Here is a 15445-nt window from a genome sequence, read left to right on the forward strand (position 1 = left end):
AGACCTCTTAAATAAAATGAAAGATCTGTCTTTAAAGTGTGGTTTGAAATCAGCAAAATAAAATGACAGTAAGGAAGAACTAAGGGGACAAGAAGAGCCGTGAGGAAAAGAGGAGGAAGAGAGCAGCTGGGAGAGAGGGAATGAGTGGGAAAGCAGAGAGAACACAAACCCTGTGAGGAGCAGCTGAGGGAGCTGGGGCTGTTCAGCCTGGAGAGAAGGACACTCAGAGGTGACCTTACCACCCCTGAAGGAGCTTGTGGGGTCAGCACTGACAGAGCCAGAGCACACAGCCTCGAGCTGCACCAAGGGAAATACAGGCTGGAGGTTGGGAAGAGGATTTCCAGAAAGGGTGATGAGGTGCTGGAATGCTCTGCCCAGGGAGGTGCTGGAGTCACCATCCCTGGATGTGTTTAGGAAAAGCCTGGATGTGGCACTCGGTGCCAGGGGCTGCTTGAGGTGTCAGGGCTGGGAGGGACTCGATGATCTCGGAGGTCTCGCCCAACCTGGTGATTCTGTGGGTCCCCCCCGGTCCCCCTGCCCCCAGACCCTTGACAAGGCATCTGTTCATCCATCCCCGGCTCTGTCCATGCCCGGGCTCCCGGCACCGAGCAGGCAGAGATGGGATCCCCATCCCTTCATCCCCGGGCTCCCGGGTGCCCTGCCCCGGCATTGAGCACACAGAGACAGGTTCCCCATCGCTCCATCCCCGGGCTCTCGGCACCGAGCAGGCACAGGCGGGTTCCCGTTCCTCCTGTCCCTCCCCGGGCGGGCAGGGGAGGGTTCCCCACCCCTCCTGTCCCTCCCCAGGCGGGCAGGGGAGGGTTCCCCACCCCTCCTGTCCCTCCCCAGGCGGGCAGGGGAGGGTTCCCCGCCCCTCCTGTCCCTCCCCAGGCGGGCAGGGGAGGGTTCCCCGCCCCTCCTGTCCCTCCCCGGGCGGGCAGGGGAGGGTTCCCGTTCCTCCTGTCCCTCCCCGGGCGGGCAGGGGAGGGTTCCCCGCCCCTCCTGTCCCTCCCCGGGCGGGCAGGGGCGGTTCCCCAGCCCCCCCGAGCCGATCCCTTGATAAGCCGGCGTGCGGAGCGGCTCGGCGCGGCGATGGAGACGGGCGGCTGCCGCATGGGCGGAGCGGGGCCCGGCGGCCCGGCCGCGATCACGCTGGAGGAGCTGGACGGGCTGGCCGAGGAGAGCCCCGACTCGGCTTACCACAGCCACGGCAGCAGCCTGGAGGAGGAGGCGGCCGAGCGCATGGAGGACGAGGAGCAGGAGCGGCTGCTGAGCTACTGGCAGAGCGTGGGACGGGGGCACCAGGTGGATGTGCCCCGCGGTAAGGCCGGCACGATCGCTCCGGGCAGCGGGGATGGCGGCGGGCTGGCCCCGGGGCTGCGGGAATGAACGGCCAAGCAAGGTCCCGAGTGAGTCTGAGCCACACAAACCTGGCTCTGCGGCAGCCAAAGCTCCAGCCGGGGCCAGGCAAAGCTTTCCGTAAGGCAGGGAAGCGGCTGCAGCGGCACTGGGGTGACTCGTTCACCCTAAAAACAAGCGGTGCGAGTTCTCAGCCCTCTAATTAAATATTAAACTGGCTTTCCTAAGAATATTCTTCCTAAGAATATTCCCTACACACCTATATAGTTCTTTAAGGGAAGGGCTGTCTTTAAAAACAGAGTAAACAAGGATTGATCTGCTTTTGACAGCGAGGCTCAGCTTAGTCAGAGATCGGTTGTTTTCAATTTTAAGAGCGAGCGGAGAATCTGAAAGACCGATGAGTCAGAACTCCTAACAAGCAGCAGAGTCAGGCTTTAACCGTGCCCTGTCCTGGCCGGAGGAGCAGAGATCTGCAGCATCTCTGCCCTGCAGGTAACTCACCTGCCCCGAGCTGGGGAGAGCCAAACCTTGCCCAGGCTGCACTGGACATGACCGCTATGAAATTATTATTCTTTAAAAAACTTTCTATATCCCAACCCAGCAAATTGAGCCCATCTTCCTTTTCCAGCCACACCTCGGAGTCTCAACTCTGTGAAGCTTTAACGATGACAATTAAGGTGCTAAAAGAAGGGTGTGAACAGAGCTCCCTGCCTTGTTCCCGGTGGCCCTGGAGGGGTCTGTGGATGCCCAGTGCCACCCTCGGTGACAGCCCCAGGGCACGGAGGGTCTCTCTGACACTCCTGAGTGCAGCAGAAAACCACAGCCCTCGGCACAGAATTGTCTGTTCTGTTCTGTTCTGCTGCCTGGTGCAGGAATTCCTGCGTTCCCCAGGAGGGATACAAAGCCTGAGGAGCTCCTTGTAGTTACACAGGTTTGCTCTGGGGCACTGGGCACGTGCTACAAAAATCAAGATAGAATAATACAAGACTTTTCTTCAGGTCCTGTCCCGGCTGAAGGAGGAGGGGAGGCAAGGGAGGGGATTTTCCAGGAGGAGGAATCCCCCTGTGACAAGGAACAGACTCTGTCCCTGCCTCTGTGCTCCCTGGGACAGGGACAGGACCCTGGGGCTGGAGATCAGGAGAGGTTTTCCCCCAGAGGGTGGAAGGAGCACTGGGAAAGCTCCCCAGGGAATGGGAGCTCCCAGGGGGATTGCTGGATGATCCCTGTGGAACCACGACAGGGAACACACACCCATCCTTGTCCCTCTGCCTGGCCCTGTGCAGGTGGAGCTCCCCAGAACGGGACAACACAGAGCACAGAGCCATAAACTGCAGGATAAAACTCCCCAAAGGACTTTAATCAGTTGTAATCCTTATCCTCTGCATTAATATGGAATGAAAAAAAAAACACATAACCCCCCCACTAATTGATAAAGTCATCTAAAAATAGAGTTAACTTTTCTAGAGTCCTGAAAGCTTTCCTAACTCTTGGAAAATTCAGCGCTGAATTTATTTTTGCCTCCAAAGAGACTCATTTATATGTCAGTAGTTACATTTTAAACGTTTCCCAGGGACATATTGCAAAGAAAAAGTGTTTACACTTCACTACAGTGTAGCTTTCTCCCCTTTATTTTTTTCCCTCCCCTTTGTTTAAGGATCTTTACTATTCCAAATAGTCTTAAAGCTATTTTATATCCCCTGCACTGGATGCCAGGAGAGGGAGGTTTGATTCCCAGCTCAGCTACAGATTTACTGAGTGACCTCGGCCAAGTTAATTCTCCTGCATCTTAATTCTCCTCTCAACCATGGGTAATACTCTCTTTCCCATCACCCTGCCTCTTCCACCGAGACCCTGAGGCACCTCAAACTCCAGAAAAGGGCTCTGGGAGCTGAAACTCCTCCTGTTCCTGCATGTCCAGTGCACCCTGTGGGGCAGCAGGGCAGGAATTCACATCCAGACTCTCAAACCCTGCACAGAAAATTGAGTTTCTAATCCTCTAAGTACACAAATGCTTTCATCACTTCAGCTTTGGAAGGCACAGGACCAACTCTTGTGGAAGAGTTCCACTCCTAACCTTGTATCCACAGTTTCCAAGCCTGTCTGCCAGGGATCAACTCCTAAGCAGAATTTATTCACGCCCTTCAGCTAGAATTGATGTCAGGGCAACCTATTAAACTGGAAATACACCTTTAGACATTAAACAGCCTTTGGAAATTAATTCCCACAGCAGTAATTCCTTGAGGCTGCCAACAAGAGCAGCCAACCTAATTTATCTCACGGGGATACTCCTGAATCCAGCAGCACAGGAGTTACTGGGATTGGGAATGTTCCCTGCACAGGGCCAGGAAATGGGACACAGCCAAAAGCTTTCCATGGACACTTGGGTAGCTGGAAATTCAGGGAATGGCAGAGGGAAGCCTGTTCCCAACAGCACAGGGGCAGGACACAGGCAACCTCCCCTAGGAAAAGCCTTTTCCTTCCCTAGGGAAGAGCAAACAAAAGCAGGCACAAAGAACCCATGGGAATGGAGCACATTGCAGGGGACTGGAGCACATTGCAGGGGAATGGAGCACATTTCAGGGAATGGAGCACATTTCAGGGAATGGAGCACATTTCAGGGGACTGGAGCACATTGCAGGGCAAGGAAGCACATTTCAGGGGATTGATGCACATTTCAGGGGACTGGAGCACATTTCAGGGGACTGGAGCACATTGCAGGGGACTGGAGCACATTGCAGGGGATTCAAGCACATTTCAGGGGATTGATGCACATTTCAGGGGATTGATGCACATTTCAGGGCAAGGAAGCACATTTCAGGGCAAGGAAGCACATTTCAGGGCAAGGAAGCACATTTCAGGGCAAGGAAGCACATTTCAGCGGATTCAAGCACATTTCAGGCTCATTCTCACTGGGAACTGTGTGTTTGCTCTCTTGCAGACATGGCAGAGCCCATCCAGCAGCTGACCAGGAATAACAACCCCCAGGAGAGGCAGAGCATCCCCTTCACCCTGATCCAGCGCAAGGAGAAGGTACTGCTGCCCCTGCCAGCTGCAATCCTGGCTCCCACTAATGGGGCTCCTTTTAACCTTTTGGGGTTTGGAACACCCAGCACAACCACTCCCCCTCATTTGGAACATCTCATCCCTTGCACATGTGTCATTTTCTTTTTTTGCAAGGTAGAAACTCTGAGGAAAGCCAGAAGCTGGCCAGGAATTCCAGCCTTTGAGGCATAATTAATTTAACAGAAACCCCTCTTACTTTGCCATTTGAAATAAAATGCCCATTTTCTTCACTTGAATTGGTGCATTTGCTCCTTTACAGTCACGTTGCTAAAACCTTAACAAAGAGTACTTGAAAGAGATGAATATCTGAATTTAAAACCAAAAATGTACTTCTGTATCATGAATCATTATCAAACAAAGCAGCAATTTAGCAATTTATTATTAAATTTATGGGTTTAGCAAACCCATCTTATCCTCTAATGAAAAACTGAAATTAATGTACAGCAAATTGATTCCAGCTCAGGAAATGGGCAAACAAATGTCTAACCTTAACTCAAAACCCATGAAAACCTTTACTGACCATCTGTAAGGACTTTCTGGCCACATTTCTTTTAAATAGATTCAAATAATTCACACTTACAAATACCATTATTTGAGTGGGTTTCATCTAAACAGTTTGGGACTCTTGATTGTTTATGTTGAAAGCATTTTTTAGTGTTACAGTGCTACTGTAACAACTCCAGCTAAAAAAATAAAGATTATTCAGTGTTAATTGCAACTAAATGTTTAATTGTGCCAGTCCAAAAGATGACAGATCCTTCTTTTAAAGCAGAACTACCTGGAAATCTGCTGAAACCAATTTTGATCCAAAATCAGCAGAGTATTCCTTGCTTTATAGGAGGAAGGATTCAAATTCATGTTTCTTTGAGCTGAAAAGATGCAGTTCTTGTGCTCAAAATGTATTTGTTTGGTTGATGTCTTTAGATGATTAAATTAAAAACCTGCTGCAGTAATAAGCAGGCAGGACTCAGTTTCTTCATGCAGAAAAAGCCAATTTTTAATGTTACAGCCCATTTTTGTACAGTTTTCCAGACCTTGTGTCTAACTCTAATGGGTTCATCCCTTTCCTGCCACTCAATTCATTGGTCAGTAAATGACATTTTATATGTCTGTCAAATCTTTCTGTTCCTGGACAGTTTACACATTTCCTCCACTGATTCTCAAGGGACAGGTTTCTGCTGTCTCAGGTGTGGAGGGTTCTGTTCCAGAATAGATTGTTGTGCTTTCATTCTGAGGATTTTTCACACGGCAAGTCACAAGCAAACTGTTAGATTAGCTGGAGCAGCAGGGCTTAAACCATATTTTATAAAGCTTTTTTTTTTTTATAACATCTCTACCTGTCTGCAACAAAATCCCCTGTGTGTCTGCAGCTGGGAGATCTGCTCTACGAGAAGAGGCAGTATGGGAAAGCCAAGTGGGCTTGTATCAGAATGAAAGAGAAGCAGTACGAGCAGAGCATCTGCCTCGGATTCATGAAGCTCATGAGGTACATCTGTGAGCAGAACTCCTCAGGTAATGCACACCTCCAACCCTCCAGGAGTTACAAAATCGTATTTCTGCCCTCACTCCTAATTAGGGAGCTCCTTTGAAGAGCTTTTCCCAAATCTACACCCTGTAGGGATGTTTTTCCATGATACAGCCTTGCCAGAAAAATCATATTAATGGTGGGATGGTTTAGGTTGGAAGGAGTTTAAATCACACCTCCACTGTCCCAGGCTGCTCCCAGCTCTCTGCTGTAAATCTGGCATTTGCCACAGGATTTTCAGGGTTTCATTTTCACAGCAGCACTGAAATCAGCTGGCAGAGTGTGATACCAGAGTTTTCTGCCTCCTTTCCTTTAGTTCAAGATATTAAATTGTCCCTGTCCCAGCGGACACGACAAATTTGTGGTTGAAGCACATTTTCCAGAAACATAATCCAGTTTTAACTCAAAATAATGGCAAATCCACCATGTCCTTGAGAGCTTGTGCCTGCCTGTGAGATGTGCACCTGGTGTCCCATCCAATTTAATCTGGTTTTCACTCCCAGACATCAGTTCTTGTATTTTTCATCCTCCAGTTACCATCAAGTTTTGCTGTGCTCAGTGCTCTGTGCTGTAATTGACTCAGCCCTTAAGTGTCTTTCCAAGAAAATACAAACACTGATCACAAAAACTTTTCCTTCCTCAGGCACCTTCCCCATTCTTTTAACACTTTAAGATGGTTTAAAAGTAATTTTAGCTCCACAACTGCAAGGTTTTTATCAAACTGTACAGAAGCAAAGCCATCTCTGCCTCCTGCAGTCCAAACCATGTAAATACAAAAAAATACTGCAACACTTCTAACAGCAGCAAACCCTCAATGAATTCACAGAGCAGCCCCTTCTCTTGCCTGCAGTTTTGTCACCACATTTTGAAACCATGACACGAGGTCAGTTTGAAGAGAAACACTTCCAGGAGGGAGAAAAAGACTTCAGGCAAACTCCCTGCCCTGCATGGAGAGGGGAGAGCACACACCAAGCACAGTGAAATCATGGAATCACAGATGCTTTGGGTGGGAAGGGACCTTAAAGATCTTCCTGTCCCACCCCTGCCATGGCAGGGACACCTCCCACTGTCCCAGGCTGCTGGGGTTGTGCTCCCAGGGAGGGATTTGGGAGTGGGACTGGATGGTCCTGCAGGTCCTTCCAATCCCAACCATTCCATGGATGCATGGCCTGAGCTTCCAGCTCCACGTGCTGAGCACAGAGAGCAGGGACAGGACATGTTCTCAGTAAATGGGGTCATTTTTGTGGAATCCTGGAGTGGTTTGGGTTGGGAGGAGACCTCAAATCCCACCCCAGCCCTGGCAGGGACACCTCCCACTGTCCCTGGCTGCTCCAGCCCTGCCCAGCGTGGCCTGGGACACTGCCAGGGATCCAGGGACAGCCACAGTTGCTCTGGGCCCTCACTGCCACTTCCAAATGCCACTTCCAGCTTGGAACACCCCCCCTGCTGGCTAACCCATCCCAATGAGATCCCTCCTCTCCATCCCAGGGAGATCCCTCCATCCCAGGGACATCCCTCCATCCCAGGGACATCCCTCCATCCCAGTGAAACCCCTGCCTGAACCCCGTGGTGCTGGTTTAAACCATCCAGCACAGCCTCAGCAGGCGAGCAGGGTGTGCAGAGCCTGTCCCCTGTGTGGCCAGGGCTGTACCTGGGGATCACCGTGCCCATCGTGACCATCGTGCACACCAACGAGGCGCAGTCGGCGATGACACAGGCGGTGACAGTGGCCTATTACCTGCCCGAGGTGCTGCAGGACGAGCCCCCGCACCCCTTCGACTCCGACATCATCATCGAGGAGTGGCCTGCCACCATCGTCTACAGCAGGTGAGAAATGCTTCACCTCTGCTCTGCCAGGCAGAGTTGTAAAACTCTCTTGTTTTCAGAAGTTGTAAAAGCTGCCTGTTTTATGAATAGGGTGCTCAGGAAATAATGGGTACCGATTTAGGTTCTTCCCCAGAGGGTGCTGGCACTGCCCAGGCTCCCCAGGGAATGGTGAGAGCTCCAGGACATCCTGGAGTGTTTGGACAGCACTGCCAGGCTGGGATTGTTGGGAGGTCTGGGCAGGGCCAGGATTGACTCCACAATTCCTCTGGGTCCCTTCCAGCTCAGGTTATTTTACATTTATATGAATTACTTGGTCAAATGATGCATCTGTAAATGTGTGATAAAACTCCCTCAGACTATTCTGTGTAGTTGGGAACAAAGTGTCTGACATGGCACAGAAAATTTTAAGGAAAAAATGGTTTGGGAACAATCACAGTACCACTGGTGAAACACGAGCAAGCAATTCAGAAGGTGCTTCTGGGCTCTGGAAAACCAGTGGGTTTAAAATGAATGAACTGGGTTGGGAAAGACCTTTGAGATGGTTGAGTCCCACCACCACCTTGTCACCCAGACCACAGCACCGAGTGCCACACCAGGCTTTCCTTGAACACCTCCAGGGATGGTGACTCCACCACCCCCGTGGGCAGCCCTTTCCCATGCCCAGGCACCCTTCCTGCGAGGCCTTTTCTCCTCATACCCAGCCTAGACCTCCCCTGGTGCAGCTCAGGGCCATCCCCTCGTGTCCAGGCTGCTCCCTGGGCACGGAGCCACCCTCTCCTGCCAGGGAGCTGACCCGAGCTGACCGCTGCAGGAGCTTCCGAGGGATCACCAACGAAGATTCCATCATGAGAGAGATCAACCTGCTGGCAGCCATCCTGGAGAGCCCCGAGCTGTGCCTGCAGGACACCTTCATCATCGCCGGCTACACCAACCCGGCTGCTGCCAACCGCCACAACGAGATCTGGTTCCTGCAGCGGCCCTGAGCTGCTCCTCCTGCCCCTGCCCCATGGAGCCTGCTCCTGCTGCTGCCCCATGGAGCCTGCTCCTGCTGCTGCCCCATGGAGCCTGCTCCTGCTGCTGCCCCATGGAGCCTGCTCCTGCTGCTGCTGCCCCATGGAGCCTCCTGCTGCTGCTGCCCCATGGAGCCTGCTCCTCCACCTGCTGCCCCATGGAGCCTCCTGCTGCTGCCCCATGGAGCCTGCTCCTCCTGCTGCCCCATGGAGCCTGCTCCTCCTGCTGCCCCATGGAGCTTCCTCCTGCTGCCCCATGGAGCCTGCTCCTCCACCTGCTGCCCCATGGAGCCTCCTCCTGCTGCCCCATGGAGCCTGCTCCTGCTGCCCCATGGAGCCTGCTCCTCCTGCTGCTGCCCCATGGAGCTTCCTCCTGCCCCACAGAGCCTCCTTCTGCTGCTGCTGCCCCATGGAGCCTGCTCCTGCTGCCCCATGGAGCCTGCTCCTCCTGCTGCTGCCCCATGGAGCCTCCTCCTGCTGCCCCATGGAGCCTCCTTCTGCTCCTGCTGCCCCATGGAGCCTGCTCCTCCTGCTGCTGCCCCATGGAGCCTCCTTCTGCTCCTGCTGCCCCATGGAGCCTCCTTCTGCTGCTGCCCCATGGAGCCTCCTCCTGCTGCTGCCCCATGGAGCCTCCTCCTGCTGCTGCTGCCCCATGGAGCTTCCTCCTGCTGCCCCATGGAGCCTGCTCCTGCTGCTGCTGCCCCATGGAGCCTGCTCCTCCTGCTGCTGCCCCATGGAGCCTGCTCCTGCTGCTGCCCCATGGAGCCTGCTCCTCCTGCTGCTGCCCCACAGAGCCTCCTCCTGCTGCCCCATGGAGCCTCCTCCAGCTGCTCCTGCCCCACGGAGTCTCCTCCAGCTGCCCCTGCCCCATGGAGCCTGCTCCTGCTGTTGCTGCCCCATGGAGCCTCCTCCTGCTGCCTCTCACAGGTGAGGCCGGGCAGCCCAGCTGTCCCCACCTCACAGGTCAGCACCGGGGCTCTCAGCTGGGTTAGGAACAACCAGCCCAGCTCAGTCCCCACTCACAGACCCCTGTGGTGACTCTGGCTGCTTCTACACACATTTAATTGAGGTTTTTAACACTTTAAAAGTTCACCTTATCTATTTTTTTGACGAGGTAAGAGAGGCACAGACCTCTTCCCTCAGGCACTTATTGGCACCTCCAGCCTGCCCCTGGCTGGGATGGGGACATCCATCCCTGGGGACATCCTGGAGCCCTGCTCTGGTGCTGCACAAAGACCCTGCCGGGGCTGGCAGTGTGACACACCAAACCCACCTCACACAGGCACAGAAAGAATGTCCAGCTCTTCGTTCCTACCCGATTCAGCCCACTGGGATTAGAGTGGAGGCAGAGCGGGCCAGTGCTGACAGCACACAGATCCCAGTGCTTACCTCACACAGCTCCCAACCAAAGCACCCCGAGGCTGGAGAGAGACCAAAAAGGCACCACAGTCCTGCTGCTCATTCAAGTGTTGACAGTAAAATGATGGGTTCCCCTCACCACATCCTCCCAGAATCCCAGGGCTGGCTCTGGCATTCCTAAGGAGACAATGGTTATTTTTAACTGCAGTTTTCTCAGCAGGTCATTCACACAGCTCTGCTGGCTGTTAGAGTGAGTGCTCAGTACTTCTGGCACTCCCATGTTGATGGCATAAGTGGCACAGAGAAGATCTCAGCTGGGAGTGAGCTCAGGAACCCCTCTGCTGAGAGCAGGGCCAGCAGAGAGAGCTGCCCCAGCAGCACAGCCGGCTCTGAGCACCCCAGGACGGGGAGCACACAGCTCCCCAGGGCCCTGGCCCAGCTCCTGACCACCCTCACTGTGAGAGCTTTTTCCCCCTGACATCAATTGGTTTGTCCTTCAGCCCTCAGCTGCCAGCCTGGCCGAGCAGAGGCCGAGCTCCCATGTTCCAGAGCCCCCAGAAGGTCTGGGAGCAGCATTCCCACCGTTCCACACAGCCCAAGAGCACCTACTGCACTTTAGAGTCAGGCTGAAAAACAATTCTGCTCTCCAAAATCCCTCCCTAATGGCTCCCCTTACTGACATGATGGTAGAGTTTATTCTGGATACAAGTAAATGTCTTTTTATATAAAATTCACTGAGTACATCACCAGCATTATTTATTGGTCACAGGATTCAGGGTTCCATCAGAGCTTCTGTGCTCTTTAATTCTAACACACAGACCAGCAAGCAGAGCCAGTGGCTGCTAACTCACAGCAGGGTGAGAAAACAGCTCCAAAAATGGATTTATGAACCCTGCAGCCTCCTGGTCCCACAGGGAGAGCTCTGTGCTCAGCCCAAAACCTCTCCCTGAGCAGCAGGATCAGAGTGGCCCTGCCTTAAACAGGACCAAGGTGCCCTCTGGTGCCTGCTGTGCACAGAGATCCCTTGGGAAGCAGCAGGGAGAGGGGGAAAAGGAAACAGAAAATAAAAACTGAGGCACAAAAGCCTCAGTTTTAACACAAAAAAACCCCAAGAGTCTTTATGGAGAGGGAAAAAAACCCCCAAATCAGCTAAAATGCAATACAGTGTCACAGCCTGGGAGAAGGAAAATTACAAATGCCAGCCAGTATTAAACTAAAAGCTCTTAAATAAAGAAAAATGGTAAAAATATTTTTAAAACTGAGTTGAGTAGAAGGCCCAGGGAGGAATTAAATAAAAGGTTTTGTTCTCATATCCTCCCCCAGATTTTTTTAAGAACCAATAAAAGTAATTTTCACCTTGGACAAGATTTTATGGCAAATTAAAGAAGTTTTTGCCATCTGATTGCTTCTGCCAGTTAGAGGAATTCTTGTAATGCTGTGGCACAGCAGATGTTGGATAGCTCCTGGAAGCAGTGAAATCCTCTCACCACAGAGCACCAGTTTGTACATAACTCACATTTCAAAGCTCTCCTGCAAAAGCAGCTGCTGTGTCTGATGTCCCTGTCAACCCCTCCTGTGGCTCAGCTCCCCTGGGGGATGTTCTAGAACCATCCCTGAACCTGGAGCAGATCTGAGTGTGTTGATTTCCCACCTGCAGCCCAGTGCTCCCTGCAGCTTTTGGCAAACTGTCAATTCCAAGATAGTATTTATTTATTTTGACTTCTGTTAGATGGCTTCTGTTGCTGAGAAAAAAAAAAACAAACCCAAAAACAAAGAAAGCTATTTCAGCTCCAATTTGGAGATACACTTTATGGCTTGGTACCAACAGCTGTCACTGGCCACACTGCTGGCACAGCTCCAGTGCTTAGCTGACACAAAATACAGTTTGTTTAGTTGTCACACCAGTGAATGCCAAGCAAACATCACTGTTCCTCAGATCTGAATGCCCAGAACAGGTATTTAGTTATCCACCCGTGGCTCTACTTTGGGAGCCACTCATGGGTTTTCAGTTCTAATGTGAAGTTATTAGCTGTCCACTCATGAAAGGAGATAATAAATCAGCATTCACCCCTATTTTTGGAAGATAAAATGATGTAGCCTTAACAGAAAAGCGTTATCCTGCATACTGTGTATTTTCCAAACCAGAGGTAGTGCCTAAAAAGTTTATTCCAGCTATTGTGATACTCAGGGCCTTGCTTATTGTACGTAAAGTCACGTCCCCAGAGTTCCTCTGGCACTGTTGCGCTGTGCTGACACTGTCCTTGGTTCACACTGAAGTGTTGTCTTGTTTACTGTTTGTCACAATTAAAGAATGATTTTACTGTGCACAGGACAGCTCTCGTTCTTGCAGCATACACAGGGTGTGTGTCCCGCCCTCCTGCCTTGGATGCTGCTCTGCTTTTACAAAGCCCCAAAGCTGAACTGGTCACCTCAGGATGCAGAAGCTGAGGTTCCCCGGGTGCTGAGCCCTCCGTGCCTGCAGCCCTGGCTGCTGCTAGAAGTTGTGTTCTCCAGGAAAGCAGCAGCAATTGAAATGCAAATCCAGAGCAGAGGAAGGAAACAGCACTGCAGGCAAGGCTGCTGGAGCCCAGCCACCGTGCTCACTGCAGCTGAGAGCCCAAGTGAAACACCCCAAAGGAACCCCCTGCACTCCCACAGCCTCCTGTGGTGATGCAAAACTACTTGAAAGTTTCTCTTTCTCAGAAAAGTTCCTCATTTAAACACTCTCAGGTCACTGGGCTGAAAACAGCTGATGCACTCAGGAGTTTGCCTTCCAGTGTTCCTCACAAAGCTACACCTGAATCAATCAGCTTGAACCAAAACCATGCCCTGAGGCCAACAGTCTGATGTATAACTTAATCCTAACTTTTTATGCCTCTAAACAAACAAAAAAAGAGCAGATATTTTAAACTTTTCAGAGTGGTATTTTATGTAACATCATTTGCCTGCAAGTCTCTCACTGGGAAGGCACAGATCACCGAGTTACAACTGGCTGACAAACAGCCCTGGCCCCCAAAAATCTCTCTTATATTTGGACATAAAGATTAAAAAGAAAATCATCATCATCATAAGAGAAATAGGCAAATAAATAAAAAGGCCAAATAAACCTATTAAATAAAAAAAACCTCCAGGAGAACAAATTACTCAGATGAATTAAAGCTCTAAAGAATATTCTTAGTCAGAGGAAATATTCCAGTCCACACACAGATTCCTTAAGGCATTCTCAACATCTTAATCCTACTGAGTTCAGCCAAATGCAGAAACCTCAGCCTAGGTCAGGTGTCAATTCTGCAAAGACTCCTGAAAGAGGGTGAGGAAAATTCAGCTGCAAGTTTTCCACCTGAGCTTTTCAAGTCACTGCAAGGGAAAAGGTCTCACTGGTGCAAAGTGAAACTGCAGCTGCTGGATTGAAACCATGTTGTTCAATTTACCCTATAATCACAGTTAATTACATAGGAAAGTGTTGCCTTTATAAACACTGCAAGTCTAGACAGAGATGATAAAACATTTACTGGCCACTGACCAAAAAAAGGAAATGCAGGCACTCACCTTGATGTAAGTGTTCTGAATTTCTACCAGTTCTTCCCCAAGTGGAACTACAATTTTTTCCACTTGTCTCTCGTGAGAATAAGGCTGAATTTCTGGAGAATCTTCAGCACACACCTCTATCTGAGCTATCAGCAAGTTGGAGATAACTTGTTGCACAGCCTGGGAGAGAAGCCACAAAAACACAGTAACTATTGCTGTATTTTAGCAGGGGTTACATAAAATTGTAAGGAAAAGGCACCCAGAAAGGTCGGGAAACAGAATTCCAGACTGGTTTGGGTTGGAAAGGAACCTTAAATCCCTTCCCATCCTGCCAAGGCAGGGACACCTCCCACTGTCCCAATGTCCAGCCTGGCCTTGGGCACTGCCAGGGATCCAGGGGCAGCCACAGCTGCTCTGGCAATTCCAGCCCTGCTCCCCTCACCAATAAATAATTCATGGTTCATAGCATGGGAAACACCAAAACTTATCAAGTAATGGATTGTAAATATCAGTCTTGATGTGGAATTCCTTTTTCAGAGGTTTCAGGCAAACAGAGGTTCCACTGAACCCTGATTATTTAAATCATACTTTAAAGGTAGCTTTGGCTCACCTTGGTGTCACTGCCTGGGGTGGCACTCAGGGCCAGGACTCGGAATTGATTTGTGTATTTGCTCAGCTCCCTCACCACCTAAGAGCAGGAAAGCTTCATTAATATCTTTAAAGAGGATTATTTCCTTGTACAAACTACACCAATGAAAATACCCTCTAAGTAGGAAAGGCTTAACAAAACACTCTAAAAATACTAAATCAGAATGGTTTGGGTTGGAAGGGACCTTAAATCCCATCCCATCCCACAACTCCCACTGTCCCAGGCTGCTCCAGCCCCAGTGTCCAGCCTGGCCTTGGGCACTGCCAGGGATCCAGGGCCATCCTGGAAATGCACCAAGAACAAGCTGGGAAAATGATGAAATTATTTCTCACTTGATTTAACAAAAGTATTGACAGCTCACTAACTCAGGTGAGCTGCCAAAAAGTGACTCTGAAGAAAAGCTCTTAAAAAATGTAATTCATGGTTAATTAACCCCATGTAATCTGAACTCCACAAATATCCAGGAAATTTCTTCAGTGTATCAAAGCAACTTCTTAGGTCACCTATTCCTCTCAGGAGCTTAACCCATGATAATGCAACAAAGCCTTGGCTAATCAACACAAACTCCAAATTTAAAAAGAAATCTTGAACTGACTTGTCTTTACTAAAGAACCTTAAGAAAAAAACATTTTTTTTAACACTGCCCAGCCAGAAATATAAAAACTAAAATTTAAACTAAAATTAAAATTTAATGGAGGCACTGAAAGAAATCCCTGACATGTATCACTAATAAACAAGGTAGAGGCAACACACAGGAGTGTTGGATCTGTTTCAAAGTTGAGGCCCTCAGGGACAATCTCCCCTCAGCAATGATGCTTTATGGAGACCCTGTGAGCAATGCTGGGGAAGGGTTTGGTAACTGGGAGAGAAGAGCAGGGCAGCTCCAGCCCTACCTGGCAGTAGGCATGATTGCCAAGGGCTTTGTGGGCTTCATCAATAACCAAACATTTGATGTCCACAGCAGGACAGGTCCCACGAGAGAGGTCATTGACCATGATCTGAGGTGTGAGGAAAAAGACTCTCTTGGTATTCCACAGCTCCCGCCGGCCCAGAGCCTGCGTTCCTCCTGGAAAACAAAGGAGCAACATTAGGGAACTGTTCTGCTGAGAACAAGGTATGACCCAC

The 15445-nt window shown here is 50.4% G+C and overlaps 2 protein-coding genes across 10 annotated transcripts in view; one reads left to right on the forward strand and one right to left on the reverse strand.

Moving 5' to 3' along the window:
• Positions 1-15445, reverse strand: part of FANCM (FA complementation group M) — a 56829-nt gene that overhangs the window by 40135 nt on the left and 1249 nt on the right. For all 5 annotated transcript variants that reach the window (XM_086892905.1, XM_086892903.1, XM_086892901.1 and 2 more), the window contains exons 2-4: positions 15214-15386; positions 14282-14359; positions 13693-13851 (exon numbers count right to left, since the gene is read on the reverse strand). In XM_086892905.1, coding sequence (XP_086749031.1) covers positions 13693-13851; positions 14282-14359; positions 15214-15386 — 410 coding nt within the window. The remainder of the gene's footprint in view (positions 1-13692; positions 13852-14281; positions 14360-15213; positions 15387-15445) is intronic.
• On the forward strand, positions 886-12470 carry LOC111929625 (heme-binding protein 2-like). Of its 5 annotated transcripts, none has more exons than XR_015287985.1 (6): positions 930-1321; positions 4298-4389; positions 5793-5934; positions 7591-7774; positions 8586-8970; positions 9304-12470. XR_015287985.1 is itself a non-coding variant. In XM_023927215.2 (5 exons), exons 1-5 carry the CDS (start codon positions 1093-1095, stop codon positions 8755-8757), a joined length of 819 nt encoding a protein of 272 aa, XP_023782983.2. In that variant the 5' UTR covers positions 886-1092; the 3' UTR covers positions 8758-11545. The 5 variants fall into 5 exon arrangements, 1 of the variants encoding a protein (XP_023782983.2); XR_015287984.1 differs by having other exon boundaries at positions 938-1321; positions 8586-9022; positions 9169-12470; XR_015287987.1 differs by having other exon boundaries at positions 963-1321; positions 8586-9441; positions 9495-12470.

The sequence above is a fragment of the Cyanistes caeruleus genome, chromosome 6 (assembly GCF_971803275.1).
Source record: "Cyanistes caeruleus chromosome 6, bCyaCae1.hap1.1, whole genome shotgun sequence".
In the NCBI taxonomy this organism is placed as follows: Eukaryota; Metazoa; Chordata; class Aves; order Passeriformes; family Paridae; genus Cyanistes; species Cyanistes caeruleus.

Excerpts from the sequence above, each read along its gene's own strand:
- LOC111929625 (XM_023927215.2), top strand. The coding sequence starts at position 1,093 with ATGGAGACGGGCGGCTGCCGCATGGGCGGAGCGGGGCCCGGCGGCCCG. Across the intron at positions 4,390-5,792 it reads TGATCCAGCGCAAGGAGAAG|CTGGGAGATCTGCTCTACGA; the intron begins GTACTGCTGCCC and ends GTGTGTCTGCAG. Across the intron at positions 5,935-7,590 it reads CTGTGAGCAGAACTCCTCAG|GGCTGTACCTGGGGATCACC; the intron begins GTAATGCACACC and ends CTGTGTGGCCAG.